Source organism: Nyctibius grandis, chromosome 3, assembly GCF_013368605.1.
Source record: "Nyctibius grandis isolate bNycGra1 chromosome 3, bNycGra1.pri, whole genome shotgun sequence".
Classification (NCBI taxonomy): domain Eukaryota; kingdom Metazoa; phylum Chordata; class Aves; order Nyctibiiformes; family Nyctibiidae; genus Nyctibius; species Nyctibius grandis.
In genome coordinates, this window is record NC_090660.1 from 2,004,372 (window position 1) to 2,023,730 (window position 19,359).

Consider the following 19,359-nt stretch of genomic DNA (forward strand, 5'->3'; position numbering starts at 1 on the left):
CTCGTTCCATATGGCTGCAGTTCGAAAAGAAGAGCATCAGAATTCAAACTGTTATCCAGATTAAATTCTTTTTATCTCTTTTGAGTCAACTTCCAGATTTTCCATCAAAATGCAAGCTTCATTGTGCTTTCTCAGTGTTAGACCTGAACAGCTTTATCATAACCAACCTCATTAATTCAGCAGGTGCAACTTCCACCAAAGCATGACATTTCTATGGAAACCCAGAGAAAGTTCCTCCTTCTGGCTTAGAAGTGCCTTCTATGTGAATGAACTGGGGATTCCTATGGTATAGTAGGAGCAAGAACAAATGTAACATTACAAAGACCTAAACTACATGAAGAGTGGTTGAGCTTGATCCAAGTTGTAAGCTTAAAGTTAGTATGTGAAGCTGAAATGGCTTTTGTGTTGCCATGTCTTAAAAGAATGAAAGCAAACACTAAGGACTGTGTGTTTCCTGATTTTTCTATAGTGCTAAGAAAATCATCAGTCCTTGGCAAATAAGTAACAGTAATTACCAGCCTTCTGTAATAAATCAACATTTAATTACCAGTTTGACAAGTCATAGAAGTTTAAAAAGAAGTTGGCAAATACAGAACAGGAAGGTTTATCAAGCTGCCCTTATTTTCTGTGTTGTTTAACCCAATCCTAAACAAAGTGACATGGAAAGTTTTTATAAACAGCTGGCTAAATTATTCTGCACTTAAACTTAAAAAGCAATGTATAGAAAAATTATTATGGTAAAACTGTCACTTAAAGTTTTTGACTTCTGCCAGTAAGAGATAAGGAACAAGCCATAATGAAATTTGATTTCCATTTAACATGGTTTGGAATCTCAGATGTGGCTTTATTATGTTTTTCATCAAACTAGAAGTAAAACAACATTAGTTACACCACCAAATTTTCAGCAAAGTTTTGTTTAAAAATCCATTTCCAGATGGTCTCTGTGATGTGAAGGCAAGTCATGCATGAAACAACAGATTTACTATGGTAAATATGTTTGTTTACTTAGTATTTATTTATTTACTGTGGATTTTTAGGACAATTGCAAAGCTGTTGTTGTTTTATAACATTTTATTGTTGAAGTTGCTTTGTGTCAGTGATGAACAAGTGGAATGGGCAGATAAATTTACATAAAATAAATAGGTGGGGTTTTGAGTGTGTAACATCCTCTGTAAGCATCAATTTAAGCAACAAAATCATGTTCAGGTTTTCAGCAGTTCAGAAGACAAATGTATGCAACATTGTCCATTGTAAAGGGATATTTTAGAGCATTTTTAAAAACCCAGTAAGTCCTCAATAGAATTGATTTCATATTCAAATTAGCTGGCTTTTTGTTTACTAATTTTTGTAGCAACTTTAATGTGGTAGTTATACTAAAAATTAACCTCATTTTAGATCATTTGATCATTTAGATTTAGGGTTTTTTTTCCTCATTTGTCACTAGAACACCAAATGACAATTCTATAGGATGCTATTTTTCAAAAGTTACATCATTTCACAGAGGCATTTCTTGCCATGCTGGCATTTCAAGAATGACAGCAAAGCAAATAGCTGTAAGGTGTGTATGCTCTATATAAAGGCTCAGACTTAGAAAGAAATAGTTGTTTTGTTCTTTTTGTTGTTGTTTTCAGGGAGAGGAGGGGTTTGTCAGCAGATCCCAAATAGCTAAAGGAAATTATTGATGCTCTAATGAGAATAGGTCCCAACTGTCCCTCACTGGTCTCCAGGCCACCAACATGGGTACAGTTGTCAGCAGCATGTGTTCCTGTTACAAGGAAAACGTTGTGCTCAGCCGTGTTTAACTGACAGTGTCACAAGGCCTTTAACAATAGTGAACTGAATGATTTATTACAATTCAGCTTATGAGCTGCGTAGTCCAATGATTTATCTTCATAAAATGCTAGTGACAGCCTCTACTATGCATCAGAATGTTGTTAAACCAAGTAAAGTATGATGCAAAGATAATGTGTTTTCATGATTTATTGACTGTGGGTCCTATAATTACTAATTATGCATATGACGGACCACCTAATGCATAAAATGCAACAGAAAATCTGCAATGAAAAATTATTGTAGCAGTACAGTTCCAGTTCCTATCAAAAAGAAATTTTACAGTGAGGAGTGAGATTAAATTTTCTGGCCCTAAAAAATCTATACTCGCATTAGTAATTTTTAATAAAAGCTGCAGAAAGGAGGAGAAAAAAAAAAAAGATAAAGATCTACCAGGTTTTAAACTCTCTGTTTTCTGTTGTGGTCTCACTTGTGATCTAAAACCCAATTAAATTATTAAAAGGTGAGTGGACAGAAAACAAAATTTGGAAAAGACATCTCAATTAATAATAATTCCTGAAGTGGCACTTTATTCTTAAGTATTGGATGATGATTACTGACAGACATCTAGAATAAACTGTACATTTCCTAATCTTTGCCAGATTTAACAAAATTTCTGTCATCTTCCTTTCTTTCCCCCCCCGGTATAATTTATTTCTTTTCTTGCCTACTAGAACAAATTAAAAATTAAGTAAAATATAAAGCTATTTGTGAAGTAAAATGCAATAATCAAGTGGCTATTACAACTGTGTAGTTGGTAAAGAGCTTAAAAAATTTTTGAAACGTGTATTAGTACTGTATTATAATAAACCATTGAGCTATTAGAATCTATCATTATTCCCCCTAACAATATACCCGAGGGAAATAGAACAGTAAACAAACTTAGTATCTGTGAACAACTTTCACACTTGAGTTTGAATCTTCAGCTTGAGTGTCTTCTGTGGAAATATAAAATTAACAACACCTACTCTGCTAACTGCTGGTCCTTCTGCTCACACAAAGATTAATGCAGATCCAAGAATGGAGCGAGGCAGAGATTTGTTCTAACAGTGGCTGTGGCATAATTATTGCTTTCAGTGATTCCAGTTTCTCATAAAGTCAAGGTTCAGTTACTACCTCCAAGACTAAGTTACCTCTGGAGACCTTCCCTTAACTCTAAGGGTAACTGCACGTGTAAAGCTTTTGGATGTCTTTTTCTTTTGAGTATGTCTGTTGTGCAATGGAGCCCTAATTACTGATCAAACCCTACCTTAACAGATGTAACTGTTTAGGGTTATTTTTGTTTTATTAGATGCCACTTATCAAGTACTATATTTTTACTTTATGAAGAACTAATAATTTTTAAAATATATTAATTACACTCCATGTGCAAACTACAAACCAGTAAGGCTTGATCTTATAAAGAGATACTCTCTTATGTCCTACTAGTAGTGGATGCATTTCCTTCTCACTAGTGAATCTCAGTCTCTCTTTTACAAAGATCCCCTGTTTTAATTTAGCTACACAGAGAGTATAATGGGACAGACTCAACACCAATATTGAGAGATTTGCTTCTCTAGGTCCTTCTGGTGTGCTCACTTTAAGGAAAAGGCATATCTGCCCATATTTACTGTCCTGACTCAGGGTCCCATCCCACACTTAAACCTGTAAAATATGAGAAGTAGTTCTGATAAATATTATCTCAGATCTTTTTTCAAAGTGTTTCTATTTCTGAAAAATACATCTTTGTAAGTGTATATTTAAATTCAAAGCAGAAAATTCTCTTCAATGCCATAGGTATCTATGTTTTATGCATATGTACAGGAAGACTTCTTCAAAATAGCTGTTTTGTGTATTTTTTTTGTAGCATAGAAGGTGATGTTAGTATGTTGCTTTGGTTTTTGACAATGATTGTGTTGAGGTGAGCATTAGAAATTAGTGATTAAAGGATAATACTTAAAGTCAGAGTTGTGATGACCACAAAGGGACAAAATAGGCACTTGATAGGTAAGAAAAGGGCAATTTTATATACAAGATAGAGAATGCAGTATGTGTAATTTTCCTAGCTATGCCTTTGTTGTTTTAAGTAATGGGAGTAATGTTTTACTCCCATCATGCATTTTTCCATTAAGTGATGTTTTAAGGGGATTGTACTGTGAATAAAATTTAGAAGGGGTTATAAAAATACAGTTTTTCTGCTTATACATGGGGGAGGCAAATATTGAACAAAGGTCAAAGTTACAAAGCAAAAGAATGGACAGTTCGGTTAAACAAATTTACTTCAAGTTCAGGAGGTATTCATTTAATGCAGGTTGATTCCCTCACTGTCAGAACAGATTCAGTGATTATGAGGGGGTACAGTGTATATAAATTGAGAGCAAATTCTTTTATAATGAAACCCAGTAACAGTTTTAACTGGAAAAAGCTACTGCCTCTCCATTACGATTTTGATTATCACAGACTGGTAGGTGTGAAAGATACTGCAGCTAAGCTAAGCCAGCTCCCTGAAAATTTAGGGGGCTTCCATATGCTGTCCTAATTTCTCAGCTGGTACAGATGCCCCTAAGTTCAGGACTTCAGCAGGTGTTTCACTTAGATCACTGTTGCAATTACCTCTCCAGTGGCATTAAACCCAGCTGAACTCCCTGTAGCTTAAGGACAAAGACATATTTGTGTGAATCTTTAATAAATGTTTGCAGCACATGATTTTAAAGTTGTATTGATAAATATGACAATTTCAGATCCCTTAATCCCTCTGTTACTAACAGATACAGGTATGACATGCATGTGAAGTACATACCACTGTTTGTATTTCTCCCATGCCAGCTTTCCCAGTGTCCTACCAGTTGTATTGACAGGGCTGTTCTATTCCTGGCTCTCCTCCATTATAGCCAGTGGATTCAATCTGGATTTCAAAGGTAGCGCTTCTAGCACCCAGCATTGTAGCAGTGCTCAGCTCTGATCTCGCTGCTGTGCTGAACAATGCACTGCAGCGTGGCTGTATTTGAAAGAACTGCCTTTCCTCTCTCATCAGGTGTGGGCTGGAGTCATTCCTCATTTTCTAGGAGTCTGGGGAAACTTTACTGAAACTCAGGGTTCATCTAACACTGTGGTAAGGAGCAGCAAAACAAGGCAATGTATATTTGAAGAATAGATTGTTTGATACCCTTTCAAAGGCGTAAGGTTTAGTCATTTAAACTACACATTCCTCTTTGACAACCCCTAGGTGAGAGGTGCAGATGAGAGATGTTGCCATATTGAACTGGCAGGGCAACAGAGGGGCTGGAGACATTTTCAGGTTTCTTTGCTTCTTAGAACTCCTTTTATGCTGAAAGGCTGTTTTCCTTAGCTACTTCCTCCTAAATGCATGCATGAAATATGCTTTTAAAACCTAGGGCAGAGTTCATGGACTGAGTCAAAGTACATGCTTTCTTGACTTTGAGGTATAACTTGCCTTGTCCAAGAGCAGCCTGCGAAGGGCAATATTCAGTAAAATGCAAAGCAGTCCTGCAATGCTAGCATTTTAATTATGTTTTCATGGTTTTCTCAGAAAACCACTGCCTAAGGTCCAAATATTTTTATTGTGGTTGCCTTTGAGACAGAGTGTATTTTATTATATTTTATGTATACCTGCTACTGTGTCCTTAACAAAGGAAAGATAATATATTAAAAAATATTTTTAGTTAATGAAGTGGATCATTTGAAGCAATCATTATATTAAGACTTTACTCAGGTTCACTAAGAACTTTATTTTTTTTTTTTTGTTGGCTTTCTGGTTTTGAAAAACATACACCTACTTAACACGAATGAAAAATTAATCTGTGCCAGCAAATACATGCAAATGCTGGCACAGGGAGATGCCACTTGAACTCTAATACCCCGCAGAGTGCTATGGCAGGGCAGTGTTTTATCACTTTTTTCCTTAAGGCTTTTGATAGAAGAGAACAGGCTGTCTTCAAGGTGTCACTAACAGGGTCTCAACCACAGCACGACAGTCATTGAAAGAAAATCAGTTCTTCAGATACAGCACTTTTTGCTTCTGGCAGTGGAGTATTCCAAGTTTAAAGAATAAATGATTTAATTTAGTGAAAAACAGATCATGAAGAAAGAATAATTCATTGGGATTTGCTAGATTATGTCCACATTTAATATTATTTTCTGGTGGGGAGCGGTGGGTTTGCGTTTTCTACAGTTCATGCCTCTGTGACAGAGGCAGAGATTCAGCTAAATCCTTGTAAAAAGTGGTATATTGTGTTTAGAAGAAAAATGCAATGTTTCTACTATTTTATTACATGAGGCATAGGTACAATGAAGACAAAATGATAAAAAGGATTTTTGTATAATAGGATTAAGACATGTAAAGGGCTGCTATGTGAATTTCCTTTCAGAAAATCTTCTGCCTAGAGCTTTGTATATCTCCTAAACAGGAGCATGATGAAAGTATTACAGGTGCTGATTTAAAAGTATTGCCAAATGAACAACATAAAGCTGTTTTAGTGTACCACAAGTAAGGTGATGAAGCTCCATCACCTCTTCCCCCATCATATGCTTCAAGCTCTCAATCATGCATTGATGACTGCTAGAAAATGTGCATTGGAAGACCTGTTTGGATGTTTGAGATGTATTTAGACCCCAATTTGGCAGAGTACTTAAAGATGTGCACGGCTTTTATACTCTTGACTGATCTCCTACTGAAGCATGTTTTTAAATACTCGTGTTGATTCAGAGCGATTGCTAGGAAGCCTGTCTCAGAGACTGCAATATCAAAACACGTTACATTTTCTTTTTGCTGTTGGTCCAAAAATGTCGATTTTCCTCTAGTCACATGGAGCTTTTTTCTGCTTTTGTATCTGCTTTTTCTTACCAACATAACCCTCCCCACCAAGTTCTGGTTTGGTTGTAATTAAGTATTCTGTGTAAGCCAAAGTGTAAGTGTTCAAGTTGGGCACCTGTGAGAAAATCTAGGCAAATAAGAATTAGTCTATGCTCTTTTTCACTGAATACTTGGGTGTTATGAAATTAAATGTTACAGTTCACTTTCCTCCCTTGTCTAGAATATCTAGTTATTTTATTTTTATGTATTATCTATCCAGCATGAATGTGCAAAGAATAGGCACTCTCTCTATCCATGCTTTTATAGGTATCTTAACTTGATTAGTCCAAAGATAAGAAAAAGCAAAGCAGGTTACCTGCTGTACTTTCACAATTTAGCCATCTAAATAATAAATATACAATAAATATTATAAACAATTGGAGTGATACAGAAGGGCTTCAAATCAGAAAGGCCTCCCCCAAAAAAGCTAAAGAAATATATCTAATATGGATAAATGTGACAGAATAACAGTCATAAAACAAGTACCTTTAAGTTTTGTAAGATGAAAAGGAAAGTTCTGTTTAGCTCACTTAAATCAAAATATTAACATGCTAAGCATATAAAAATAATAATAATTCAGTGCAGAATGGTATCTGGCAGGTGACTGTAAAAACTTTGAAATGCAGTTAAAGCTTTACGAGTATAATGCTGTTTCTAAGATATTTTACTTTTAATTTACAAGAAAAAAAGAAATAAGAAATATAAAACATTTTTTAAAAAGAAGTCTGGAGTTTTCTTATATGAAATGTATATGCTGGATCAAGAGTAGTTAAATTACCAGTTTCAGTAATGATTATTGAAATTATTTGAAACCAAAGAATAGATCAGATTTTGCATTACCATGTTTGTGGTTTTAAGTAAAGTAAGTAAGTTGACTGTGTTCTATGTACTCTTAAAGATGCAGATAACTGTTTTCAAGTCTAAAAGATTATGATATATTATCTGGACATGGGCCACAATGCTGTATAGCAATTATAGTGTTGTCAGTTAAAAAACTTGATGCTGATCTGGAAAGAGCTTTGAGGAAGTTAGGAACAGTTATGCTAAGTAATTGATGTGCAGCCATAGACTTATTTCTTAGTAAAGATTAATCCTGGAGCCATTCATTGAGATGATTACCACTGAGCACGTACAAAATCCTGTGCAATTCCAGGGCACCAGATTGTGTTATTAGAGCCAACATTTTCTGACCTGACATGGACTGAAATAGAGGAAGAGGGCAGTGTAAAAAGGTGTATTTGTTCATTAACAGCAGCATCCTTTCTGCAGGCTGAAACACATATAGAGATTCCAATTTCCAGGTGTATATATTTTCATATACAAGGCACAGTAACACTACCATTTTTTTTTATTCTGAGAATAAAGAATGTGAGAAGAGCAGTGAGAGGAGAGGAAAAAGCCGTGCTTGAAAAGCTAAAATTGTTTCAGCAGTTGAATGAGACTCTACAAGTGTCTAAGCTTAGAATTTGCAAAACATTATTTTTCCTGTCATTCAAGTGCAAACAGTCTTTCATCTTGTCTTGCTAGTTTTCAGTAAAAGAACAAAAAAATCATTATGAGTTTGACCATTATTTGCCAGGTTTATGGTCCATTTCTTTGAAATCACCAGTAGTCAAGCTTCTTACAAGAACAGGTTTGAATGTTATAAAGAGTCTGCAGCATTGTAGTTGTATATATTTGCTTTATTTTCAGTTTACTGCACCACAGTATTAACTATGGAAATAGGAGAAGTACCTACTTTGAGGTTTGTGGGGTTTTTTTTAATACATCCTATATATATATATATATACACATCTATTTAAAGCTAAATGTTCATCTTTTTCTTCTGGCATTAACTTGCAGAGAAAACTCAGTATAAATAAAATATCACCAATGGGCAAAATTTTGGCAACTATTAGTTTCCAAATAATCACCTTAAAAAGAACCCTGAGCTTCAACATGAGGACAAAATTTGTCATAACTGTTTCATTTTTGTTGGAGAACAGGGTTTTCCATCATTAAAATCCCTTCAAGGACTGCATTTGCCACAGTCTTATCTTACTGATCATCTGGATAGCTGAAAAATGAATAAAACTAAAAATGAAAAGGACTTTTCTGAATCATAAATCCTAAAACAGATTATATAGTTAGCTTATTCCATAAACTATCTGAAATATTACCATAGAAAGACCTGTGGGTTTGTTTTTCCAGTTAAAAAATACGATTAGCTAAACACAGAAAAGCACGGTACTTGTAATTACATCCTGGTGGTTTTTATTTTTTTTTCTGATTGAGTATTAATGGCATATATTGCTGTATATTTGAACACAGATGAATGTTTCAAATATTGCTGGCTTGTTTTCTAATAGTCTGAGGCTTGTTCCTGCATGTGCGCCCTATTCTGATCTGGGGAGTCTTCCCATCCTGACAATTGAGGGTTTCATCTCCTAATAAGACTTTACAAAATTACAATATAAAATATTTACTACAACAGTAGGTACTAAAGGCCTGTAGGTAGCTGCATAGTCTTAAGTTGCTTCAGTGCTTCATGGAGTGCTAATGATACTATTCCTTCCCTGTTTTATTGTTAAACATTTTAACTGAATTTTGGGTTACAGTCATATATCAAAATTATGATGAGGTTCTGTTCTATGTAGCAGATGTTATGCTGTTGACTTCAGAAGAGTTTTGTCCATTTATATCAGCAGACTCTATAAATATATAGATATATATATATAGCAGTTAGTAATAGCCACTGCATGGGTCAGTACCTTTTACAGAAAGACTGGATCACACAAGATTAACTGTAAAAGAATTTGAGATTTTTGCTACTATAGTTTCCTTCAAGGCATAACTCGACCAGATGTTACCTCAGTTCCCCATTATGTATTAAACTCTTGTACTTTTTTGGTATTCATTAATCTAGTCCTTCTTCCATGTCTGTAATAAGCAAAACATCTGTTTCTTCTTGTTCAATCAAAGTGCCTTCCTCAAGAGTCCTACTTTTAAAATAATGTTATTTAAATAGAAATCCTAGATAGGGAGAATGCATTTCATTAACATATTTAATTTGCATATGAAACCAGCTTTTCCAGAACTCAGCAGGGAATTTGTGGTGGTAGCAGTATGCGTTTCTTTTTTTTTTTCTCAACTTGTATACCAGAAAGTTACAGTAAGAAAAAAAAGAATGCAAATAAATATATATATCAGCTCTGATGAGAGAGATTAAACTGTAATGAGAAATCATCGTTGTGAATTTGGGATGTTATCCCTTCTAAACATTCCAGCTGAAAATTCTTTTACTAGGAGGAACCATATTCTACTCTTAATATTGGGTCTTGGTTCCAGTCCCTGTTTTAGTGTTATTTAAAATATGTCATACAAGAACATGGGTATTGCTAGACTTATTTAGTGTGTATAGAGCAGACTATAAAGTATGCAGTCAAAAAATACAGATTAAAATAATGCAGTATCTTGCATCTCCTCCAATATTCAATTTAAAACACTTTTCTCATTAATACCATTCAGTTAATTCCTTTGTGAAAGAGTATCTTCAAGAGGTGAGGATGGCAAACTAAGGCTTATTAGAAGAAATACAGTGAACTTCCAATTTCATGGCATAATGAAGTCTTTAGCTTGACCTTGGCCAGGGGACTGACACCCACTCAGCCACTCTCACTCCACCTCCTCAACTGGACAAGGGGAGAAAATGAAATTGAGAAGCTCATGGAACGAGATAAAGACAGGGAGATCACGGAACAATTACGGTTGCAAACAAAATAGACTCCACTTGGGGAAAACGAATTTAATTTACTGCCAATTAAAATAAATTTAGGTAGTGAGAAACAAAGACAATCGTTAAAACAGTACCTTTCCTCCTCTCTCTCCCAAGCTCAACTTCAGTTCCTCGCTCCCAGCTCCTCTAACTCCTCCTCCCGCGCAGCACAGGGATGGTCAGGACACAGCGGCTCCTCGCTGGCGCCCGCGCCCCTCACGCCGCTCCTTGGCCTCAGCGCGGGCTCTGCGCGGGCCGCGGCTCCCTCACGCGCTCCCTCACGCGCTCACTCACGAGCTCCCCTGGCCTCAGCGCGGGCTCTGCGCGGGCCGCGGCTCCCTCACGCGCTCCCTCAGGAGCTCCCCCGGCCCCAGCGCGGGCTCTGCGCGGGCCGCCGCTCCCTCACGTGCTCCCTCAGGAGCGCGGGCTCTGCACAGGCCGCAGCTCCCTCACGCGCTCCCTCACGCGCTCCCTCAGGAGCTCCCCCGGCCCCGGCGCGGGCTCTGCGCGGGCCATCTCAAGCTGGAAAATTGGGATTTTAAGTATGTTCTGCTAAACTTTAGTTGTAGAAACACTGATAATTTTGGTTTCGAACTCTATAAGAAGGCGTATTTTCTTTTCCTTTCTGAATTTATTATAAGTTAGATATTAATTTTATCTGGGTTGTAGTTATGTGTTTTTCTGGTTTTTTTGTTTGTCAAATGTAATGAAAATGAAAAAGGAGCTCACAAACAGAAGAAAACTTTCCTCATGTTTAGTATATTAGGTCTTTCATCTATTCTTACCCTATATTGAACAAGTTTTGGTAGAAACATTTCTTACCGATACATTTAAGAGGCTTCTGCCACTTTTATTCACGCTATTGAATATTCCAAGGTATAACATTCCATGGTATTTCAGGACTTGATCTTGTATCTTAAACGTGGAAGCAAGGGGGAAAAAAATATTCATTAAATTACTAGGTATATCTGTTTGCCGTGAATAGTCTTCCTTGTTCATAGAAGATAATGTTCTTTTGAATATTTGGAAAGTTTATCTTCCATTATACTTCTGCTGACACTGTGCATCCCACTTAATTGTAGAAAGAGCTTATTGCATGGCGTTGTGGTTTATTTTGGCAAATGACATTTTGCTGAGGTGACTTAGCACCCTTGTCTAGGTGGAGAAAATGTCACTTGTAAGAGGTACTATAATTTGGAATTTACTTTTACTAGAGTGTTTGCTACTTAACTTGCTGACCCAACATAACACAAGCTAGTACTCTTTCACCGTTATTCAACGGCAGCTTAACATGCCAGGCAAACTGGCTTCCTGCCAGCTGCTGGAGACAATGTCAGAAGTGTATAAATTGGGTTTTTTAAAAAGATCTGAATGAACGAACAGATCCATCTGCTTCACTTCTGTCAGTATTAGGACAGTGCTCCCCTAAGATTGCGGTTTTTGGCAGAAACTTGCTGGCTTTGCAGTGCCTCTGTGATAACGTCTTCATCTTCTGTGACTAGCCCCACATCCCAATGACAGGATTAGCTGTGAACTCACCTTCCACATGAGTCTTTCCCCCTCCTATTTTTTCTTTCCCTTTTCTTGGAAATATATAGCTTTTGATAAAGGCAGCAATCATGAGCATAATGTGCCCTTTGGGCTTGTTACTCAGTATAGTTAAATGGATTAATCAATATCTTTTCCTTTTGAACTTGATCATAGAAATAATTAAGAGATATTATTTATTAGTAAAATGTCAAATATGGCCTTTTGATAGGAAAGGTGAGTGATAACATTTGTAGGTAGATACAATTATACCTGGCAGCATGGACACTTCCATAGTTCCAAGACTATATTTATGATATAATGTTATTTTTTTGGTAGTAATTACTTTAATAACAATGCCTTGTTATTACACTAAAATTATTTTGTTTCTGCAATAATCTTCATTAAACCTTACATAATGACCCTGGGAGAGAGATACACAAAACACTTGAAGATAATAAATATTGGACTAAGTAAAATGTTCCAATGTTTTCTGTTCTTCATAGGCTCTGGTCTCAATGATGGGCAGTGGCATGAAGTCCGATTCCTAGCTAAGGAAAATTTTGCTGTCCTCACCATTGATGGCGATGAAGCTTCAGCTGTTCGAACAAACAGCCCTCTTCAAGTTAAGACTGGAGAGAAGTATTTCTTTGGAGGTAAAAAAAATATCAAAACAAATATCTGCTTAAAGTGCTGTTGTCTTTTAATCTACATAAGGGGTGAAATGGAGCTTAGGATGTAATTCATTCATATAGATTGTAATATGGCTAAAATGGCTAGGTGCTGCTCATTGAAAAGTAAAATACTAAACTTAATTTCACTTTTAAAAATCTTTTTTACACCTTCTCATCCTTGCAAGAGAAACCCTAAGAAGTTCTGTACAAGAGTCAATCTAACTTGGAATGATTTCCCACATCTCTGAACATTTCAGTGACCATTCTCTGAAAGGGCAACCTTCCATTGGTACTTTAATTAAATGGCACTGAGAAGAGAGATAAACTTGTCAAGTTTGGAATCCTGAAGACAAAAAATATCGTTATTCAGGATAGGTCTTAACCTTTTGATGTTTTTTTTTTTTTAAGAGCTGTTGTGATTGTAGGTAGTTAAGCAGCTTTCAGAAATTGAAGCCTTAGGTTGTTCAGTACTTCTATTGACAAACCATACACTAAAAAGAGTTCTTGCAAATTGTGGCTTGAATGTTTATTCCTCTTGCTCTCCTCTGTTAGCATTTATGAAAATCAAAAAAATCCATCAAAACTCTTGGATTTTTAAAATATATATTTAAATTGCTATATTTAAAAACCTATTGAGAATGCCAAAAATATTTTTGATACACTACTGTCTTATAGGGGAAGGTCATTAAGGGTTTTTTAACTCAAGCATAAATATTATTTTTCATACTGCTAGCCAGGTTTTTTTAAATACATCCACTTTGGCAATGACCTGCAATCTTTGTTGAAGCAGAATTCTTAGGGAGCTCAAATGCTAAGATCAAAAAAGAGTTCTAAGTTGTACTTCTGAAGTGTCCCACACATGTGAGGTTGCACAGGAAAGCTTCAGACAAAGAAATTTTAAAAGTAGAATTTACCACTGTTGAAAACTGATTGTTTTTCCAGATTACAAGGTGCGTAGCTAATGAAAATGAAGTATAATTGTGATACTATAAATAGTCATAACATTACCTAAGTGAGAGAAAAGTTAGTGGCATATGATGTACCCTAAGTAGAAGGAAAAAAATCCTTTCAAGGTTATTCTCATTTCATTATCTCCTATCAGTGGAATCATTAAAAATACATGTGGAAATTAGTGTTTAAATAATGTTACAAAACTAATATATAGTTAATTAAAAATAGATTCTAATCCTGCAGATACTGATGACACACACTTCCAGGAAACATTGTGGCGATGATTACATCGCAGTCTAAGACAAATATTACCACATCAAAGTTATTCTGTCACAAAAGTTAAACTTCGTGTTGCTGCAACACGTGTCTTTTCCAATATCCTTAATTCAGCTCATATCCTGAATAAGTTTTTCTAGCATAGCCAGTTGTCACATGCTAAAGCCTGGAAATTATTTTGTCGTCAAAACATAGTATCTTCAGTGTGTCAGAGCAGTCTGAGACATTCCTATTAAATGAAGTTATTAAGCACACATAGGAGAAAATGAAAAGAAATGCCATACATCATACATCCCGTGTTAAATTCTGTTAATTTTGATAGGTAAAATCCCCAGACGCTTATTACATTTCTGGAGAGAGATTGATTGATTTCTTCTGAAATGTCTTTTACCTCTGATTCTGGTAGTGAGGGATGATTATCTAGTTTCTCCAGGTAGTTTTTATACCATTTCTCAGTCAAAATACAGGCTGATTTGTTGTCATTTCAGTTGGATTCTGAAATCTGCTTGACTTCTAATTGTTGACCTGTACTTTATAATTCCAGCATCCTTCCGTAAAAAAGTATGCATGTAGATATTGTTCTAGCGGGGTATGAAAATCAATCATGAATTCCCTGAGGTGTCATTCCCACATCTGTTCACCCAGATACATGGTCTCATTGCATAAGCTATGGGTTTTTTGTTTTTTCTTATTATCTTTTGTAATCTGAAAGGTCTTCTAAGGGTATATCAAAACAATAGCAGTGTCCTAATCTTCATGTCCAGTTTTATTTCAAACTAAGAAGTCTGCATTTGCAACACTGTACTTTCACATTTTAACTATGTCAAGCTGTGAATCTCAGGAAGCTTTATTTCTGACTTGGATCTGAGGAACCCATTTATTTTAATGTGCTCCCACATGAATGTTGCTATGTATATATGTTAGTTATTTTGCTATATATATATATCTGTTAATTAGAGATTAATTGCAACTTAAAACCAGTCTTTTGGATGCATATTAGAAACCTAATCTTTATATTCACCATTTGCATCTTATGAGGCAAAGGTGGTTTTCTTCTATTCACTCTATATGTATGTGTTTCTCCTTATTTTTTAATAAGCACTCAAATATGGCTGTTAATAAATAATATTTGCAAGAAGAGGATATAAAGGTGAGAACAGTGGGGAAATTTAAACATTTGCACCATTTGGTTATTGTCATCAAAGAAGATGTTTTCATCAGTTTCATTAGGAGCAAGTGTCAAATACTTTTTTTTCCTGCAAATATGCATAACGGATTAAGAAAGGAACAACTGCCTCTTGAATTCAGAGGATAGTATGCTTGGTTTTTTTCAAATTGCTAGATGTCTGGCAGAAAGAATTATCAGTTCTTTGGTGATGATAAATTTTCCGTGTGAAAAGGAATCCAGTAGATTTCTTTGCTGGAGATCTGACTACAATAGTCACAGGTATCTGGACTATTAAACCTTTGTATTATTAAAATTCAAACATATATCACAGATGCAGAAGTTAAATGATCAGTTTTAAAGATAGTAATTTTATGATATTCATCCCATCCCAGTGGTATATTTCTTGACCTTACAAAATACTGAGAGAGCTCAGTCCATCGAATTTGTGTTCGGAGAGTTTGTGCAGCATTTCTGGAAGGCTCTGAACACGAATACTCTTTTGATTTAAATTTTCCTATTTCATCCTGGAAAGAAATACCACATGTGTGCAAACATTTTGTTCTCCAAACTTTCCTTTTCCCTGATTTCAAAATAAGTGTGTCTATATTCTGGTCTCCTGGTGTCAATATAGCAAATATATACTATAGGCAATAGTGTTGTCTTTGCTGAAGAAAAAGATTTAAAGGTTGCATTTTGGCTCTTCAGTACAATATTTTCTCAAAAATATATTGGAGAAATTAAAGAGAAAAGTAATTACAATAAAATGGATACTGCCTCAAAGTAGTAAGGCAGACACTAGATAGACCTTTTCTGTGAAAATAACTACAGCTTTTACTGTAAGAGAAGTACCACTTATTTTAATGTGAATTTTTGAGACTGTGTCTATTTTTCAGAAAAATTATGATTTTCATGTACTGTTGTCATAACTTTACACTGGCAATACGTGATAATATTAGTTTTATAATAAAATAGGCAGTCTATCAAAATTGGGTGGGGATTAAAGATTGAGTGGGCAAGGAGAACATTACTATGCCAAATGTAATGATAAAACATTCCAGACGAATCAGAAATATTAAGCCGACTTTACACAGACAGGTTTGCAGTGATGTCTGAGAAAGTCCTTCATTTCACTCACAGTATTTTGTTAGAACTTGATTATGACTCAGTCCAGTATAACTGCGTAAATAATAGGGGGAATTAAGAGACATGGGGTGGTTGTGCATTTATTCCTGGCATTAGAAATTTTGGTATAGAAAACAAGCCCATGAATCAGAGTGCTCCCTCCCTCTGTGTGTGCAAATGGGTACAGTAATGGGTTATAGGTTTTGGTTTTTTTTTTTTCCTTCCTTTGTGCCTCTCCTGTGCTCTCTCCCAACACTACTAAGATCCTCCCAAGGGAGGATAGCAATGATGTTTTATTCAAGCCTAAGAGTTAGGGGAAGCTGTCTTAAAATCAGGCATTTCTGTAGATTGTGTGAATGTGTGCTGGTGTGTGTGGGAGGGTGGATGCTAATTGCCTATTACCCTTCTATATAACTATTCTTCTCTCCCCACTGGTTTTATTTTCCTTCTCTTTCTTGTCTTGAATTTGGGTTTTTGGAAAGAAGTGAACTTCCTTTCGCTTCTAAGCTCTAGAGAATGCTGTTTCTTTGTTGTTTCCAATTATCTGCATAAAACAAAAAGGCAGAACAGAGGAAGTGAATCACAGAGTGAAAATGAGTCCATTAACCTCACTTGCACTGTTGGAGATAAGGGGCTTTTGTGAGGCATCTTAAGCTTGCACCAAACCACCTAATAGCTGCCTAGTGCCCAGAGGAAATATTTGATTAGAGATGTAACTTTGACTTGTTTCTATTTTACAGCATTTCTTTTTAATTGTGTCTACTTTCCCTCTCCTTTTCACTGGCTTAAGAATGGGAGAGTTTTTAGTAGGAGTGATAAATCTTCATTGAGAACACAGGTATGCAGTGAGCATCTGTCAATCCACTGTGTGCTACTTTTTTTGACAAGCAAAGATGAATGGACTATGCAGTAAGTTTCCTATGGGACACCACTCTATGGCATATAGAAAGTCCTTCCTTTCTGTAGGACTGTACAAAACACACTGTGTATGGAATCATGTTCCTGGAGTAGAATTCATTTGTTTCTGAAAGTTGGGTTGGTCTAAAATCCCATAGAGGTGGTGGAAGGAGGAGGGAGGAGGCAAGTCAAGTGAATGAGAAAAAATACCTCCTTTTGTTTCACATGTGCTGGGCTCTTCTTTATGTGAATCTTAATTTCTTCAAACCTGTCATCTGTAACCAAAGCCTTTGGGTGGTGTGCCTACATTTTTTTATCAAGTTATCCATTGTTATCATTGTGTGAATTGGTCATAACAGCTGTTACAGTCACGATCAGACTTCCTAGGTGGTGTCACTGGGATTTCAAAAGCACTCAGACTCTCATAAACGCAAGTGTTACTAGACAGAAAGGGGGCATGGGATTTTTTTGTAGCTCAGATTCAAATGTGTTCAGCAAAACCAAAGCTGAGTTATTAGATGTTACGTGACAAACAAACAGGACCCAGCCAATGGCAACTCAGGTTATCTGTTACCTAATAAAGGCTGCTTGTTTCTTTTGCATGTATGACCACAAGACAGGATGGTCACATTTGCATTTCTTTTGGAAAGGGGGCTGTGATTTGAAATCTTTCTCCTCATGATCATAGCTCTACTGTAAGCTCAAATACAAACCCATGAGGAGAACACAAAGCAAATTCAAAATAACTCAGAGTATGATGTGATTTTGTGTATCTTCAACATTTATCTTCAGGAATCCTCCCAGGTCAGGCCTACAAAATAATGATAAACCTAAGAAATGGAAATAAAAGAATAGGAGTGGGTTGTATTTTTTAACAACCTCATGCTTTGGATTGTTAAATCCAGAAAGTTTATAAGTCAGTAGATGAGTGAAGAATGCAGAGGTGCAGAATGTATAAACCTGAGCAAAGCAAGAAACGGTTTTATAGTAAGTAAAAAAAAAAAAAAGAAAGGATGGCAGGCAATTATAGGCACCTAAGCATCTCTCTGATATTTAGTACATGATTCAAATTCTTTATTATCTCATGTGCTGTCTTCCACTATGAACAACGAAACGGCTGAATTCACACTCCTTTTATACAACTGACAGACCTGAAGGGAGTCAATCAACATTGCCCATCAACTCTTTGAGTTTTGTGCTTTTTTTCCATCATATTTGAAGTTTTATTTATTTCGTTCAGATAATTTGAATGTTAGACAAATGAGACCAGGTAAAATACTGGTGACATTTTGTGCTTAATTTTCAGTAACATCAGTACTATTGTTAGTGATGTTATAATATGCCAATCCACTAACACGCTGTGAACAACAGTACAAGCAGAAATGCTGGAGATAGGTAAATCTCCTGAAGAAAAACAAGTGCAGGCAGAAAGCTGATACTTTGCAAGCAACTAAAAGATCAAATGTATGATAATGTGAGTTTAGGAATGGATATATGGAAGCATGAGTCTTGCTGAATAACTTCAGCTTTTGAGCAAAGGGCTGTTAGAGATGAGAAATGTCTGCCCACTGAAAAATGAATGAATGAAGTTTTGAGATGTGCTCTCCTTGTTAAACAACATAAATCTCTTGCTAAGCTGAAGATGCTAGCCACAGAGTATATATCTAGAAGTTTCTCCAAAAAATAAAGTGAAGGAACTGAATCTCTTTTGCTTTATTTTCTTGCAAGCACTAGAATAAATTTCTGTGCGCAGCAGATAAGAGAAGGGCAAATTTTTCCATATATTTTCTTTTTCTCTTATTGACATTTAAAACCAAGAAAGCACAAAGAATGAGCAAGAACATGTACCGTAGAGAGTAAATCTGCATGGACATAGGAAGGAGTAAACTGACCTAATGGAACTCTATTAATTCTAATTCTCTGTGTATATGATTTATTTCCTTTTTCACTAAATACAGTAGTCAGATTGTTGCCTGAGTGTCAGTCAGAAGCCAATTGTATCAAGTCACAGAATCACAGACTGTCAGGGATTGGAAGGGACCTCGAAAGATCATCTAGTCCGATCCCCCTGCCGGAGCAGGATTACCTAGATCATGTCACACAGGAAATCTCTGAATATTACAGAAGATTAATTTAAAAATAGAGGAGATTCCCTATGTGGGAATGGCTCTTGACTCCAAAGGGAAAGGAAAAGGTCTTGTAAAAAATAGTAACACTTCTTCTAAAAGAGAAACTTTTGGAGAAGGAAATGTCTGGTGAAAACCGAAAAGAGAGCTATTGGAGACATGCTTAAAAGTGACAATTATAC

General features: G+C 35.9%; 1 protein-coding gene across 1 annotated transcript in view; it reads left to right on the forward strand.

Moving 5' to 3' along the window:
- CNTNAP2 (contactin associated protein 2) overlaps positions 1-19,359 on the forward strand; it is a 974,788-nt gene that overhangs the window by 527,644 nt on the left and 427,785 nt on the right. Inside the window, exon 9 of the mRNA XM_068395817.1 lies at positions 12,470-12,619. Coding sequence (XP_068251918.1) covers positions 12,470-12,619 — 150 coding nt within the window. The remainder of the gene's footprint in view (positions 1-12,469; positions 12,620-19,359) is intronic.